Raw genomic sequence first — 18,429 nt, forward strand, 5'->3', positions numbered from 1 at the left:
GCCATTCTTTTCAATAACTAATTTTAGAAACAAAAATGCTACTCAGGTAATATTCACTCAACCAACACCTCCATCTATATATTACATACTTCAATTTTTAACAATATAAAAATTACTTTTGAATGCCATAATTAATTTTTCTTAATTGCTTTATATATCAACTTTTCACATTTTTTCTCAAGTAACATCAAATTCTAAAATAATTTATAATTGATCTCATTTTTATTAACCTTTTTTTATTTTTATTTCTTTTTCATCATTTTAAATTTTTTCTTCTTTTTCTTTACCCAAAATTTCGTAGTACTATTTTACCATCAATTTCCTTTCCTTTATCTATATTCATTCATCCATGATTCATTTTAAAATTAATTATTTTAAAAATTAAACACGCATTATAATATGTCACATTAATACATCATCATGTTTCACACCTAATATATCTTGATTTAGATATTTAAACACTAAATCATGTATTAATATAAAAAAATTAAGATGATCAGAAGAATAATTGGCAATTAATAATATTTTAACAATTAAAACTTAATTTATGTATAATTGAATGAAAGATATTTTTTTAAAAAAAAAAAGAAAAATATACCTATTGATATTAAAATGTGTCATGACAGTCTATATAACACTAAAATAATATAATGACAATATTCATTGTCATTTGAAGTATTGTTTTATGAATGTAAATATAATTCGACTTATTTTTTTAAATATAGAAAGAAAATTAGTGTTACACAATGAAATAGACACGGATAAAATATCAATATAAAATATGGCTTACGATTTGATTTTTTTTTTAATTTAAATCTTATAAAATGCAGGTTATGATTAGGAGTTTAATATTTTTTAAATATGCAACCTACAAAAGCAAGTTGTGTTTTATTTCTTTTTTTTTATTTTGAATACTACAAAACAGAGGTTACATTTTAATTTTTTATTTTAAAATTTAAAAAATTAATAATAAAGATAAATACTAAATAGGTAATTGAAAGATTTTAATTCTGATAAAATCGTACCTGACTTTTGTTATTAACATAATGGTCCCTGAAAGAACTTAAAATTTGATAAGCGTTCTCCTGAACTTGTTGGAGCATATCTCCGATAAAAATGCTGTTGAGTTGGCCACCATATTTTGCTGAAATGACAGCCTTATTAATGTATATACCTAGTTGTATTTTTTAATTAAACAACCCAATCCATCATAAAAAAATCAAAACACCAAACCCCTCCCCTCTGGAACCCTAATCCCCTCCTTCCCCAATGCGCTCTCTTGATCATGAATTGTCCCAAACCTGCAAAATCCTCCCTGAACCCTAATCTAGCAAAAGATTCCCCCTCCTTAACACACTAAGTTTACTCAAATTTTTCTAAAATTTTTTAAATTTTTTTCCAAATTTTTCTTCCCAACGAACTCTTTCAGAACCATACTGATACAAATATAACACTATCACAATCCATATTTAAATCTAAATCAAATCAAGCAATCAATCTTAGTATCAAAACCATCACATTCATTAAAAACATCAGAAAAAGATAAATTGATTCCCTAAGAGAATAAAAATCAAAAAAGACAGAATGAATAGATAATAAAAATCTACGAATTAGACACCACAATAGAGTTTTGAGAAAAGAACGGTAAAAATGCTAACTAGACGAACGTGACGAACTTGAGGAGAAGGCAAATTGATTTAGTGAGAGAGATGGAGTCACAGAAGCAGATCAACCCGTAAAGACGAACTTGAAGCGGCAGAGAGACGACATACAAAAACATATGCGAGGCAGAAAAGGCGAGCTACGACAGAGTCAAGACGACAGCTTCAACACAGAAAAAGGAGGCGCAGAGACAAGGTGCAGGAATGACTCAACACAGACGAAAGTAACAGACGACGTAAGAGCTGACAAACGCAGAGGATCCAACGATGAGATGGCGATCATACGGTATCGGCGATAGAGAGTGCGTTTGGAAAAGGGGGGCAATTACAGTTACGGGGATTGTTGGAGAGGGGAGAGATTATAGTTACGGAAATTTTTCAAGGTGGATTGAGTTAATCAATTAAAAATTCAACCTCAGCATCATTTTCATCGGACATATATTTCGGCGAGTTCATGGGCACACTTGTTAATTTTTAATATCATTTAGGGACTATTTTGTCAACAACAAAAATCAATTACTATTTTATTAGTGTCACAATTTTTTGAATATCAAATTAGTATTTGCCTCAAATTTATATATAAGAATTATTCAGATATTTAATAATATATTCCACAGCTAATATAAAATCACGAACTATTTTAATTAATTTAAAATTTAAAAAAATAAAAAAAGTTTTGCTAATGATAAGAAGAGAAGAAGAAAAGAAGAGAAGTTCAAATTATTCGCCTTCTCTCACACGCATGAAGAAGCTCAACACAATGTTGTGCGAAACGCAGATGGAGCAATAAGCGTTTTTGTCTGCACAGCTATAAAACACTAATTACATTTTATTTTTTCACACGAAAAACTTAATCAAACGAGCAGGACTTAAGAACACGTTTCAAGCATGCAGTCTTTCTCATGTAACTGAGTAAATTCTTTTTTTAAATGGTCGTTACTAACAAACATACATTATATTTTGTAGTTTTAAATTTTTGCAGTTCGCATTCTGCATAAAACACTATGATCCTATATGATTGAATTACACCATTTTTTCTATTTTTAAATTAATTTCTGACATAATCGACAAATTTACTTAATCTACTAAAATTGAGTTTTCTCCTAACTAATGAAGGTAAGATGTCGATCTCTCATGACTCCGTTTTTCCTCTAAAATGAACTTTCTTATTCTCTATTCTAAATTATTTTATAAAAAATATCTTTATTATAATTATATTATAATTAATGTAAAATTAATAACCATATTATTATTTATCAATATATTAATATTAATAATGATTACATAAAAATTATTTAATATTTAATATTTTTATATTATTTATTTTTTATATATTTATAAATATTTTTTATTATTTTTATATGCTATATGTTTACCTCTACTGTTTTAAAATTTTTGGATCGGTCACTATTTTTGAGCGTGTTTCTTAATATTATTTTTTATAATTCATTGAATACAATTTGTTACAGTAAATTAATTATATCAACTAATTGATTTGATTAGATATTTAAATATAACACGATTTATTATAATTCATATCAATCAAATAATTGTAATTTATTATATCAATTATTTTAATTCAGTAATTTATAAGGTACATTATAGCATAGATGATTTGTTACTTATAATGATTAAATATAATAAATACATATTAATTTAGTTAAAAAAAATCATTGTCTCATATGTTTTCCTATTTATTTTTTAATTTATTAAATCCAATCAATTATAATAAATTAATTATATCAACTAATTAATTTAATCAATTATTTTCTAATTTATTTTTTTGAATTCAATAAATCAAATAAAATCAATTATACTAATTATTTGTATCAACTAACTGATTTGATTAATTCTTAAAAATATTTTTATTTAATTTATTTGATTTATTTAAATACATGAATTATAACTGATTAGTTATTTAATTTTATTACGATAAATATCAAATTCTATTCCGAATATAAAAATATAAAATTTTATTCCTTCTATTTTTATTTTACCATTATAAAAGACCATATATGCTAGAAGAAAATATCATTCATTTACCAATTACTCTTTCATTAGGTCTTTTACAACAATTTTTTTCTTTCTATGAGGCATCATCGCAAGAAGTCAACTATCGTGGATACAAACCACCACACACTCTTCAACTCCCATGCTCATCATTCAGAGCAATATATGATATGTTATTCATGAAGCATTTATAGACCATGGTGTTATCATGTATGCATAAATAAAAAAAAATCCATAATTAAGCTTTAGTCATTTACCTGTTTGTGTGGTATATTATAGTGTGAAATTACTTTCAATTTGTGTTGTGCAATGATATTATGGTTTAATTTAAGCTTTTGTTTTAAAATTGTGTTATGATTTTATCTCATCATTTTCTCTTAGATATCAAATTGATGTATTTTTATTTATTATTATTGAAACGGATGTGATATAAAATTTGAAAAAAAAAATAAAACCCTCACACTTAATTTATTTTATTGTAGTCTTTTATCTCTTCTATTTCTTTTTATTTTCTTCTTATTTATTTTATTTTTTTAAATATCATATAATTTATTATAATTTATACCAATTAATTAATTATAATTCATTATATCAATTAGTTTAATTCATTAATTTATAATATGCATGATAAAATAGATTATTTGTTAAATTACTTATACGCTTATTCTTCTAAAATCTAAATCTGAATAATTATATTTTTAGTTTTAGTTATGAACAAAATATTATTAATAATAAATGATAATTAACCACTCATATTTTTAATCAAAGTGTTTGGATGATTTTTATATTTATTAATATTAATTTTTGATTATTTTTCGTCAATAAATTGTATTATAATTTTATGTTAATTCATAATTGATTAATGATTAATATTCATGAAGCTATGTTATTCTAAATTTTATATTTTACAAATATTTTATTTAAATATATTTTAAATATAAAAATATATTATTTTTAATAATATCATACTTTTACTTTTTTTAATTATTCTAAATGAATATTTTATCAAATACTAATTAAAGTCATCATTCCATTTACTTTTACTAATTTATTATCTAACTATTATATAAAATTAAAATCGTATTAATGAATTTAATATTAAAGTTAATTTGGCTTTTTATTTAGAGTATTTTTTGATTTTTTTAGTCTAATCAACCAAAATTATTAAATTATAAATAGTCACTTCTATCTTATTTTATATTATTAACTAATTAAAATTACTAAAATTTAATAATATTATTCTCTTTCATATTTTGATATTTAGTTCAATCCATCTAAGCTATATAATAATCATTTTAATTTTTATATTTTATAATGTAATACTACATACATTAATAGTAAAATAACATAGTAAATTTTCATATTTTAATATTAAATATAAAATTAATACGTACAAAAATTTTTAAACTTTTAAATCAATACGAATCATTGTAAATAATACTTATTTATGGCATAAACAAATAAATACAGAATCTTAAGTTTAGCATATAAAAATTTAGGAACATGTTATATGTATAAATGTAATTGCATAGTATTTTTTTTTTAATAGTGTAGACCAACAACTCTAATTTTATTTCACGGTCAAATTTTAAAAAAAAGTCGTAATTTTAAAGGTAGTAAAAAAAACAACAAAATTAATAAAAAAATAGTTAACTTATGTTACTCTATTAATTTATTTAATATATTAAATTATTTTTATTTATATTAAGATTAGTTTTAAATATTTTAAAATAAAAAGTATAATTAATTATAATTTGCATCTTAAATTATGTTGAGTACATGATATTCTATTGTGCTGCTAAAAGTAAAAATGAGATAACAAATATAATTTTATCTTTTAATTCTGTATATTTATTTATATTTTATATTTTTTTACGATTAATTTTATATGATGTTGGTATATTAAATAAAAATACCTGTTATAATAAAAAAAATTTCAATCAATAATTTTATATTCTTTACCTTTTTTTTAATTTTATTTTGGATTTTAATTTATTACTAAAAGGTAGTGAAATTCTATTGATACTGAAATAAAGTTGTAAAAAGATCCATAGGGTAGACTAAATAAAATAATGTGATACCCACATTACAACATCCAAATAAAATAACCTAAGATCTAAAATGTTTATCTTTCTCTTTCTCGCCGTCTATTATATTATCGATTCTATTATATAAAAATCAATTTTTTTGCATTTAATAATAGAGTCAATCTTAGCATGTTTCTAGAGTGTTTCTTAATTTATTTTGTTTAACTCATTAAATACAATTCATTATGATGCATTAATTATATCAACTAATTTATTTGATTAGATATTTAAGTATCACACAATTTAAAATTATGTAAATTGATTTGATTTTTATGATATATAAATTTAAGGAATAAATTAAAATAATATAACTTATTACTTATTTAATTTGAATACAACAAATACAAAATTAATTTAGTTAAAAGTTTATTATTTTCTAATCTTCTATATATAAAAATGACAAAACAAAATTGTAAAAATAATATTTTTATCGTTTTTGCTATTTTAATTTTATTTTCTTTGCTTTTTTATGTGTAATTTTATTTTACATTAAATTTGTGTCTTTAATAACAAAATATACTCATATTAATTCTCATATAATAATATATTTTTCTCCTATGTTAATCAAAAAATTTCAATAGTTATCAACTACATCTAATAGAATGACTGAGAAGTGAGAACTACGACAAGTTAAACCCAGATTCAAAATGCTGAAACGAAGGAAAGAAAACAGTGGATATATGATTAGAGAAAAATATATAATAACGATAAATATACTAAAACTATATTTTTTCTCCAACTAATAAAAGTGAGATGTCAATTTCTCATGAATTCATTTTTCTTCTAAAATGAAATCACTATTTTCTCTTCTAAATTTATTTTAGAAAAATATCTTTATTATAATTACATTACAATTAACATTTAACGAATAATGCATGATTATACTAATTTAGAAAAATATCTTTATTATAATTATATAAAATCAATATTTAATACATTATCAACTAATAAAAGTGAAGTGTCAATTCCTCATGAATTCATTTTCCCTCTAAAATGAAAGTACTATTCTCTCTTCTAAATTTATTTTAGAAAAATATCTTTATTATAATTATATTACAATATTACAACTATATTACAAGTAGCATTTAATAAATAATGCATAATTATAGTAATTTAGAAAAATAAAATAAAGTTCAGTAATTTATCTTTCAACTGCACACGTAGAATAACTTTTAAGAAGGAGTCACGTATAGTAAATACGATCGATGATTGTAAAACTGTATACTAACATTATATAATATTATTTCAGGTATATATTTTGCGGGTATCAAAGAAAAGTGTTGAGTTATTTTTTAGTGGGTTTAAATTATTTATTGTTTATTAGAGAATTTTGTGCATTAGAATTTTCTAATAATTTATTATTTATTTTGAGCTGATTTTGATATGTTCTTATTTGACAATAAAATAATATATAAAAAATTATTGGTAAATCTAAGTACTACTAAATTATTTATAATCACATTGAATATATATGTTTGATTTATTAAAAAAAGTAAATTACTAAAACTAATTAATAACTATTTTTGAATTAATATATTTAATATTAGATTAAAAAAAATAAATAATACATAATATGTTATATTTATATTAATTAAATTATTATAATTTAAATTAATTTTAATAAAAAATTTAAAATTTTAATTTTAATTTTATCACGTGTATAACACGGACTATTACACTTATAATTAGATAAAGTGGGGAAATCCACTTTGACTATTGTGGGTAAATATTGCGGTTTAGCAAGAACTTATTTAGGTGAACTTATATGTGAAACGACTCCGTTTAATGCGCCGCCAAAATACATTTTCCTCCCAGAAAGAGCAGAAAACAGGTGTACTTCCATTACACGTCATCGCAATCCCCTCTCACAAGTGAAACGCCGTCGTTTAATTCAACCCACGCGACACAGCACAACTGCACAAAACGACTTCACCAACGTTACGCGGACCCCGTCCGAGTCAGACCAGCGAGTCAACAATGACTCGAACAAGCTTCAGCTCCACCACCTCTCCGTCCCAAAATTTCCCCAACAAAATCTAGCTCCCAGGAATTCCGTCTGTCGTTCGTCAACGATACCATACGTATTCTCACTGCGACTGGTGATGGATCGGAGAAGAACCGATAGTCCGGTTTATGCGCGCCAGTGGAGCGTCGACTCCAGTAGCACTGGCTCCTCGTCGCCGGTCATGTCGCCGTCTCATCCTAACTCGCGTCTCGGTCCCTCCGCCACCATGAAGCATCGTAACGTTGCCGCGAAAGCGGCCGCACAACGTCTTGCTCAGGTCATGGCTTCCAGGACGGCCTTTGACGACGACGACGACGACGACGAAGACGACGATGATCTCGTGTTCCGTGCTCCGAGGCGTCCTTCTCTCTCTTCTCACTCTAACAACGGTACCAGCAGTAAGAACGGCTTCAATTCCATGGCCATCCCTCCGATTTCTGCCTCTAGGCCTAATAGATCTCCATCTCCTGCGGTAATTCCTTTAATGGTTGCTTCATATGCTATTTCATTTACTGTGCTTATTTGAACTCGTTTGTTGAATTATGGCATGAAAGTTGGCAAGTGTTTTGAATTTATTAGCTGTAATATCGAACTGATGGTGTCCGTTATCTCTCTCTTTCTCTTTTTTTTTTGAAATTGAATTTGGCTGATATCGTGAAACTTGAATTCAGTTAGGCTGGTTTCTAGTCATAATCTGGAGGTTTCATAGTTAAGTTAGTAACAGGTTGGATTTTTCATTTTTGATTTTTTAGTTAGGTCGGAATTTCTTGGACCATAATGTTTCAGTACGTTCAACATCAGCTGGAAGGCCGGCAGTGTCCGTACGTTCAACATCGATAGTGCCACCAAGTAAATCCACAATTCAAACTCCGATGGCTGTACCTCCAATTGATCCTCCTACCAATAGAACTAGAGACAAAAGGTAGCTGAATTTTTCAACTCCTCATATTCTTGATGCTAAAGTAATTTACTGAGTGATATTGCTTCTGGCATTTTCAGGTTCAGCTAATAATAGTATAAAGCTATATTGTTGGATGTTTAAAAGAACAAGTTTTTGAAACCTTTTGTTCTCTACTCATAAACTTATTGAGAGAAACTGTAAGAGAAAATTATATAAAAATATCTCGTAATGTCCAATATTTTCTAGTTAGTTTCATATGGATGTCGTAATATTGAACATACAGATTCTTATTTTTTTTTTAATAATACCTTTTGCATTTTCATGGAATTTATGCTTTTGATGTATGTATGAACTCAAACCCTTATTTTATTCACTGAAGTAATATAACTACATATATATCTACAGTTTTGTGGGTGCATGTGTGTGAAATGATGGGTTTATTAATTATAGTTTATTGGCCATGTGGCTAATATTGACATTTCAGGCTTCTTTGATTTTTAACTGGTGTTTAACAATTTCAGGTTTCCATTAGATATCAGGCAACATAAGCCAACAGATAGCGGGAATCAACGTGAAGCTTCTGCACTCCGTGATGAAGTATAGTTATATAGTATTGACATGAGTAAATTTCTGTATAAAAGTTTAAACTCATATATTGGCTATGCTTATTGTTACGTTATATTTATGTGAATTTTGTATTGGAATCCCTGAAGGACTGTTTTTGAAGTTGATTATATTGATATTGCAGCTCGATATGCTACAAGAAGAGAATGAGACCATATTAGAGAAGGTATGCTCCTTCACACCCAAGCAAAATTGATTTTATGATCATTTTATGCAATATTGAGTACATCTCCCTCATTATGTTTACAGCTAAGATATACAGAGCAAAAACGAGAGGAGGTAGAAGCTAGAGCCAGGGAGCTTGAGAAACAGGTAAATTTTTCTAGATAATTAATCCGATTTGCAAAGCTAACAAGTTTGTTTTAACACCACAATTTTAATATAGGATTCTGGATTAGTATGTTTTTATAAGCAATCTTAGTGTTGGTCTACATTCAACAATAGAAGTTAATATGTTCTCCATATCTCTACTTTTCATATGCTGACATCTATGTCCTTGTTCCTTTTGTTTTTGGCAGGTTGCTTCTCTTGGAGAAGGTGTATCCATGGAAACCAAATGGGTGGCTAGGTAAACTTGGTCTAAAATCCTTTAAATAAGTTCTGGTTAGACTTTAGAGCTTTTGTTTTGGGTTAGTTTTAATTTTTTCTTTTTTAATTGCATGGTATATTTGCAGGAAGGAAGCTGCTCTGCGTCAAAGAGAGGTGTGTGCAAAAGAATAAAATATTGAATGTGACAAAAATATCAAATAAATGAGATTGAAAGTTTGACATGCTATATTATCAAGAAAGGCTTCCTGCAATATGGAGGAGCTTGCATGGTTGCTTCTTGTGTAAACGAATGCGTCTGAGAGGCAGTTATGGAATCATGCAGCCATCTATATAATCCTTGATATTTTTATTCCCTAGCTCTGATTCTAATAGTTTACTACTTCAGTTTCGGGCGTTTAGCAATGAGCTCATCAGTGCTGTTTCATTGGAAATTCTTTTCTTAGACTGAGTCATTTCATTATTCTTGTTGCAGGCTGCTCTAAAGGCTGCCCAACAAGCGCAGGGTGGGAGAGAGGAGGAAATGAATGCTCTTCGTGTTGAAATTCAGGTGATCTCGAAGGAAGTATTTTTCTTTAAATTATTATTCGTGTTTTGTTTATTTAACGCCTTCTTATTTTTCTTTTATCAGAACCTGAAAGATGATACTGCAGCTGCTGCAGAACAACAGAAAGAAGCTGAAGTGGAAGCAAAAGCACTCCGCACAATGACACAGAGAATGATTTTGACCCAAGAAGAAATGGTTTGTTTTATTACGAGAATGAGAATTCACGGCCTTCTATTTTCCTATCAATCTCTAACTCTATTCATTCTTTTGTCTGTCTTTAGGAGGAAGTAGTTCTGAAAAGATGCTGGCTTGCTCGCTACTGGGGTCTTGCTGTAAAACATGGTAACAAAGCCAGTATTGATATCTATTGTCTACAGAAGAATACTTAGACAAAAGGATATTTTTCAAAATCTCCCTCACATATTAACTTTCCTGTTCTTGTAATTCTTGGGCATATTCCTCCCATGCTTTATAGGCATATGTGCAGATGTAGCAATATCGAAGCATGAATATTGGTCTTCTCTAGCTCCTCTTCCTTTTGAAATTGTCATCTCTGCTGGACAAAAAGCTAAAGAGGAATCTTGGAACAAAAGTGAGTGTGTTGGTGGTCTAAATTTTAGATGCAATTTTCCTATCTTAAATTTGCTACAATGAAGTCTAACAGAAAGGGAATATATCAGGTTCTGATGATCCAGATAGAAGTAAACCTGTTCGTGATTTGAGCGATCTTGCTGGGGAAGGAAACATTGAGAGCATGCTTTCGGTGGAGATGGGTTTGAGGGAGCTTGCTTCACTTAAGGTTCTTCACTGATGTTATAAAGACTTTTGCTTTCCTTGCTCTGTTCTCTAATATCACGTTTTCTATTTGGACATTCTAATAAAGATGAAGTCTATTTTGATGCCTATTATTTTGTCAAGAAATGGGGATGCCAATAAGCCATACCCTTTCCTTTCCATCCTATGTTATGTTGAAATGAAACATCCCTTTTCATAACTGGTTTTTCTGATGTTCTATTAATGATTAATTCTTTTCCCTTCTTCTTGACTTCTGATTTTGACAGAATTTGATTTTGTAGGTTGAAGATGCTGTTGTTCTTGCATTAGGCCAACACAAACGTCCAAATATTGTTCGACATTCCATTTTAGGTATGTATATATATATAACATCATCATATGATCTTGTCTGCCAACATCACTTTCCTATTCTATTGTCTCAAATGGGACATAGGTGTGCCATATTAATTGAGTAGTTGTTCTTGTTGTTTCCCTCTTTTGCCTAGAGGCATAAATCTGGCATGTCTTAATCTTGAATTGTTCTTGATGTTTTTTGGCTTAAGAGGGTTATGTCTTAATTTTGACTTGTAAAGAATTTTAAAAATTTTCTTAGACCTGTCTGGTACTGAAAAATCATCTCTGTTAGAAGATAAGTGTTGTATTAATGTTCATGTTTCTATTCTTATCAGATTCCAAATCACCAGGTGATCCCAAATTTGTGGAAGCATTTGGTAAGAAAGTTATCAGCCTTTGTTGTGTTTTGAATTTGACGTAGTTATGTTGAATTGTTGACAATACAGACCTAGAATTTGGTACTTTTATATTGAGATTGCATGGTATATTCTCATTTTGACTATTAGTGAGAAATATGAGTCCACCCATGGCATCTACAAACTAAAAGAAAAATTTTCTTCTCGGCTGGCTGTATTTGAACTGGTTACTAGGCATACTTGTAGGCCATGAAAAAAAAAAGGTTATTATATGGACTATGGTATGTGGGACAGGTTTAATATATGTGGCACAGATTTGCTTGCATTTACTGATTCTTCACTCAAAGATGATATGTCTAGTAGATGACCTGACGGTTCTTTGTTGTTTTTACGTTTTCCTTTTTCCCTCCAGAATTAAGTGATGAGGAAGCAGAGGATGTTCTTTTCAAAGAGGTTTGTTGCTTGTACTTATAAGATTAAGATACTTGCCACTCTGTCTTGGTTCTCTGAAATCATAGTATCTGGCCTCATTTTATGTAACCCTCTGTTTTGGCTAATTCGTTTGACAAAATTAATAATGAGTTATATCAATATAACATGTTTTGCCCTTGTTTAATTTTCTTTTTGTTCAAGATGGATTTGTTAAAGCATGTGGTATGCACGTATAACTCCAACTTTTACAGGCCTGGCTAACGTATTTCTGGAGAAGAGCTTTATTCTATGGTGTGGAAGATGATATTGCAGAAGTCACCAACTTCACATGATGCCGTTGATGGTAAGCTCTTGTCGTTCTTGTGATCTTATGTGATTCTGATATCTGAAGAGGCTAAACATGTTAATAATATTCTCAAGTTAATAATTAAGTAGTCTTGAAAGAACAACGTGATGATATTTCTTATGAAACTCGCGCATTTTGCTTCATTACAGTTGAGCGAGGTTTGCTGGAGTTGAGGAAGCTGGGTATAGAACAACAACTATGGGAAGCTTCTCGGAAGGAAATCGATCAGCCACCAAGATTGGCCGTTGATAGCCATCAGCCACCAGGATTAGCAGTTGATAGTGATAAGCTTTCCATCAAGTCGGATGCATCGTCCTGATTGTGGGAGCACCTTAATTTTTTATTGATTCTTGACACATGTATATTAATGTTTTCTTCTTTATATCCTTTTCTTTTTCTGCTGGGCATCCTGATATCTTCTGTCCTATATAAATGAATAATGACATCGACAAAAGGACTTGGAGCTGAATTTTGCAGCTATCAATCAAAATTTTCCGTAGTCTCATATAATATACATAATACATTATACATTGCCAAATGTATTAGCTGCTAGAGTCCACTGACCATCGAATGAGGATGGGTACTATATAATTTTAGGTGCCAAATTCATTTAAGCGATAAGGTGGACAAGGATTGGATTTTATAAAAATATAAACTGCATCTAATCTAGAATCACTTTTGTGATTCAAAAATCAAATTGAAACTGAATTTTAAAAGGTAAATTGGTTTAGAAAAATAAAAATCGTTTTTTCACGGCTTGCGCTGCTTTAAAATTTTAAAACAAGTTCTTGTTAAAAATCGATTCTAAATAATTTTTTTTGAAATTCAATTTCAAATCAGACTTTTATATATAAAAAAAGATTTTAGTTTTAAATTCGATTTTTTGTAAATTCAGTTTTCAAATTATATTTTTTTATATAAAAAATTGAGTTTTGAATCCAGTTTTATTTTTCATTCAATTTTTAATCCAATTTTTTTACCATAAATCTGGTTTTAAAACTAGTTTTGGCTGCAAATTTTAAAATCTAATATTTTTTAAAACTAAAATTAATACTAAAATCTTTTTAAATTATATACGTTCAAATATATTTGCCAAAAGGTACAAAATAAGTATCAAATACAATTAATTAAAATTTTATATCTTAATTAACTTTTTAAAGAACTTCACCATTATCGCCATTTAAATCGAGAAAAGATCTCATGTGCACACTAAGACCTACACTAGTTTAGGTGATAAAGAACCGTGTAATATGTATCGAGTACATTTCTTCCAATACTAAATGGAGACACCGAAACTACGGCAAAAACATATATAGCCTTATCTTGCGAGCCATATTTTCAAAAATTGAAAATCGGATTGAGTTGACTTTTTACCAAAATAATACTTCGTCTAATTGCAAACATTTTTTTTATATACATATCAATATCATTGAACATCCACACAAATTATACAATTGACTGCGTACTCTCAATTTAAATCTCATTCCTTCTTTTTCTTCTATCTGAATCTCCTATATCTATATTGTCTTTCAATGCAAGTAAATGAAGTAATTTAAATACTTTACTATGCTTTTTAAAGTTTCCTCTTGATCCGTTACTTATAATTCGAACTGAACCTACCTATAAATCGAAACTAAAATAAAGGTAACTAAAACGTGCCCAGCAAGCCGCACGAAGTCAGAACTACAACGAAACTATTTCCGAAAATGGTTGAACATCGATAAACAAGATCCTAGGTTAGCAAGATAACCGTTTTAAAGCATAACATTCTTAGAAATAAATAAACTTAAACAAGAAAGGAGGTACGCTATTCACTATAAATTGCACTATACTCAGATTCTCTTTTTAACTTGAGTATTGGAATGCTTTTACAGGTGTCCACCGTTGCCGTTCTTGAAAAGCCAATGTATACCTCATCTAGCCTAGGCAAAAGCGAGTTCAGCATTGAGGAGGACGCGCTATGCTTCGAATCCGGCTAACTACATGGGAACATTTAGCACCCACTATGAAGCCGAAGTTTTAACCTAATCCCACCTTCACCTCTTCTACCCTTTTTCACCTATTTTTTGCATATCACAACCTATGACAGAAAATCAACGAATGACCGACTTATTACATCAAAGGCAAAACAGTCGAAGTAAGAGGGGAGAGCACAAGGATCCTGAAAACAAAGATGATGAAGACGATTGCATGTCAGGGGCTAAGCTCATAGTGACAACTACCACAAAACCAACGGTGAAGAGGAATAATACATTTTCAAAAGACAATCATGGACTTTCAGATGTCTAAAAACTTCACCCTACCAACGACGATGAAACCTTTTGAAGTAATCAGCAACCCTAATATACATATCACCAAGTTTTATACAATGATGTTCATGAATGATGCATTCGATCCAATACTCTGTCGTACATTTCCTACTATTTTAGATGGTGCTGCCTTGATCTAATTTTCTAATTTGCCTACAGGTTCTATATCAAGTTTTGATGAGCTGGCCGATCTTTTTGTCAACAACTTCACTGCATCAAAGATTTATGTGTATGACTCAGACTACCTTAGCATCATAAAGTAAGGACAGCATAAAAGCCATAAAGACTACATGACGAAGTTTGCAAAGACAACCACAGAGATACCTAACCTCAATCCAGAAGTCCACCTACATGCACTAAAAAGCAGGGTCCACCCTAGGAGGTTCTAGAAAACTATAATTGTGTCAAAACCGAAGACATTGGCTGAGTTTTGAGAAAAAGTAATAAGCCAAATTGAAATAGAAGAACTCCAACGGATTCAAAAAGTAGAAAGGCCTAACCTTAGCAGAGAGGAAGACAAACGGAACAAATACCCGAACAATAAGACAGACCAAAAATCCTTTAAACTCACACAAAAATTCGACACATACACCCTCTTCAACATTAAAAGTGAGGATATCATCAAAGACATCCTACACTCCAAATTGATCAAGCCACCAAACAAGACTGGAACCTATCAAGACCAACAACATGTGGACAAATCTAAATATTGTACTTTTCATCAGAAATATGGGCACAATACAAATGACTGTGTTATAGCGACGGGCCTTCTTGAGAAACTAGCTCGCTAAGGTCTGTTAGACAAGTACATCGATAGTCGAGGACAAAGACGAAACACAGAAGACCTCGGACAACACTCTAACTCAAACAACAATCATAGAGACAAGGGGAAAATGGTAAATGAAAACCCCAATCAACCTTGTGGCATTATTAATTGTATCTCTGGTGGTTTCGTAGGTGGAGGATGTAGTAACTCGGCCAGAAAGAGGTATATAGAACAATGATGAACATCCCGGAAATCACATTCAACTCTTCAAATTGCAAAGCATGGGACAAAACCTTGATGACCCTGTAGTTATATCACTTCAAGTATGAGAACCATTGGTAAAAAGGTCCTTATGGACCTAGGAAGCAGCACAGATGTACTGTTTTATTCCACATACAAAAAAGAAGTGACAAAGTCCTACATCCATCTACTGGAGAACTAGTAGGTTTCTCAGGTGAGCGCGTTCCAATCCGAGGTTATATATGGTTACAAACGACACTAGGCAATTACCCTAATTGCAAAACTCTAGATATTCAATATTTAGTTGTGGATTGTAAAAGCCCATACAATATCATTTTAGGTAGACCCTCTTTAAATAATTTTGGTGCTATTGTCTCCACTATACACTTGTATGTTAAGTTTTACTCACAGGATAATAGAATTGTCACCATCCATGCTGACTAGAAAGAGGCCAAGAGCCTTAAGGCAAATCTTCCAAAACAAGTTGACCAGCAGTACGTTCACGCAGTTTATAACTCGGACCTAGACCTAGACCCCCGGACATACCTGCAAGACCGACCTATGCCTACAGACACTTTAACCAGAATAAAACAGGTAGACGACGAAGACAAACATACCTACATTAGAGACACATTGCAAGGACCAGAAAAAAAACAACTTATCACACTACTACAACAAAATATTGACCTATTCTCCTAGACCCCAGCAAACATGCCAGAAATTGATCTGAACGTCATCTGCCACAGACTTGCAAGCAATCTGGCAAATTGACCTGTAGTCCAGAAGAAGATCTTAAAAAGACTAAATTTTTTCTCGATCTACAGATCGAGCATACAAAAAATGGGATCTTTATTTATCAAACAACATACATAGGAAAGATCTTGAAGAGATTTTATATGGATAAGTCACATCCATTAAGTACCCCAATGATCGTAAGGATTTTGGATGTGAAAAAGAATCAATTTGGTCCTAAAGAAGAAAATGAATATATCCTTGATCTTGAAGTACCATATCTCAATGCCAATAGAGCATTAATGTATCTTGCTAATAATACACGATCTGATATATCATTTGCTGTGAATTTACTACAAGTTATAGTTTCTCTCCAACCAGAAGACATTGGAATGGAATCAAATAAATCTTTCGATATCTTCATGGAACACTTGATATGGGATTGTTTTATCCATATGAATCCAAGTCACAATTAATTGGTTATGCAGATGCATGATACTTGTCTGATCCACATAAAGAAAGATTCCAAACAGGATACCTATTCATATATGGTGATACAGATATATCATGAAGGTCCACAAAATAAACGATAGCAGCAACATCCTCTAATTATGCTGAAATACTAGCGATACATTAAGCAAGTCGCGAGTGTTTTTGGCTCAGGAGTTTAATCCAATATATTCTATCATCATGTGGACTGACTGATAGAAAAATAGCTTCAACTGTTCTATTTGAAGATAATACAACATGCATTGCTAAACTTAAGGGTGGATATATTAAAGGTGATAGAACAAAGTATATTTATTCTCCCAAATTCTTCTTCACTCATGATCTTCAAAATCAAGGAACAATTGATGTCCAACAGATCTACTCAAGTGATAATCTGACAGAATTATTTACAAAGTTATTTCCAAAATCCCCCTTTAAATGATTGGTACATCAAATTAGGATGCGCCAATTTTGAGATATTAAATAATGTCGACAAGAGGTGGAGGCTGTACTCTTTTTTTCTTGGTCAGGTTTTCTCCTTGTTAAGTTTTTTTTTACAATATTTTTAACGAGGCAGTCTCCATCACAAAGGATATTGTACCCTTTTTTCTTAACTAAAGTTTTTTTTCATTAGATTTTTTTAGTAAGATTTTAATGAGACATAATCCTAAATTGACATCCAAAAAGGAGTATTGTGATATGGATGTCCATGGGCAGCTGAATTTTTCAAGATCGGGAGGCTCATGTTATCAAGAGAGATTGAATTTAATAAAGTCCGAAAAAGTGAACTTGGTAGGTGTATAAATAAAGAGCAAGCCTCAAACAAAATACACACACAAGATCAATATAAAATATTTCTCTCCCTTTCTATATAGATGCACGCTACGACACTCATATAATATTAATAAATATATATGAATCATCTTAGTTATATTGAGATAATACTATTAGCTAGTGAATATTAATATTAGAGTTCTCTATTTTTACTTCTTTATTTTATATTTATTTTCTCTTTCTTATTTATTTATTTATTATAAAAAAATATTTATAATCAGTCATACATAAATTAATATTTAATGATTATTTATGTTAAAACTTATCAATAATTTTAATATTATATTTTATATATATTTTAGATATTATTATTATAATTATTTTATTTTGGTTCAATTTTTTTTAAAAATTTTCGATTTGCATCGAATATACACTCAATAGCTATTTTCAAAAAATTTAAGACAAATCCAGGCTTT

General features: G+C 29.6%; 1 protein-coding gene across 1 annotated transcript; it reads left to right on the top strand.

The window, feature by feature from the left end:
* Nucleotides 1-7,573: 7,573 nt before the first annotated feature.
* On the top strand, nucleotides 7,574-13,166 carry LOC107480101 (coiled-coil domain-containing protein SCD2). The gene is given in 18 exon segments (XM_016100215.3): nucleotides 7,574-8,235; nucleotides 8,516-8,685; nucleotides 9,186-9,261; nucleotides 9,413-9,454; nucleotides 9,538-9,600; nucleotides 9,807-9,856; nucleotides 9,963-9,990; nucleotides 10,310-10,384; nucleotides 10,466-10,576; nucleotides 10,663-10,723; nucleotides 10,857-10,973; nucleotides 11,062-11,180; nucleotides 11,458-11,527; nucleotides 11,845-11,886; nucleotides 12,278-12,318; nucleotides 12,549-12,610; nucleotides 12,612-12,640; nucleotides 12,793-13,166. Coding segments are annotated over 18 exon segments (1,701 nt in total). The 5' UTR covers nucleotides 7,574-7,860; the 3' UTR covers nucleotides 12,963-13,166.
* The last annotated feature ends 5,263 nt before the right edge of the window (nucleotides 13,167-18,429 follow it).

The sequence above is a fragment of the Arachis duranensis genome, chromosome 3 (genome assembly GCF_000817695.3).
Source record: "Arachis duranensis cultivar V14167 chromosome 3, aradu.V14167.gnm2.J7QH, whole genome shotgun sequence".
Lineage (NCBI taxonomy): Eukaryota > Viridiplantae > Streptophyta > Magnoliopsida > Fabales > Fabaceae > Arachis > Arachis duranensis.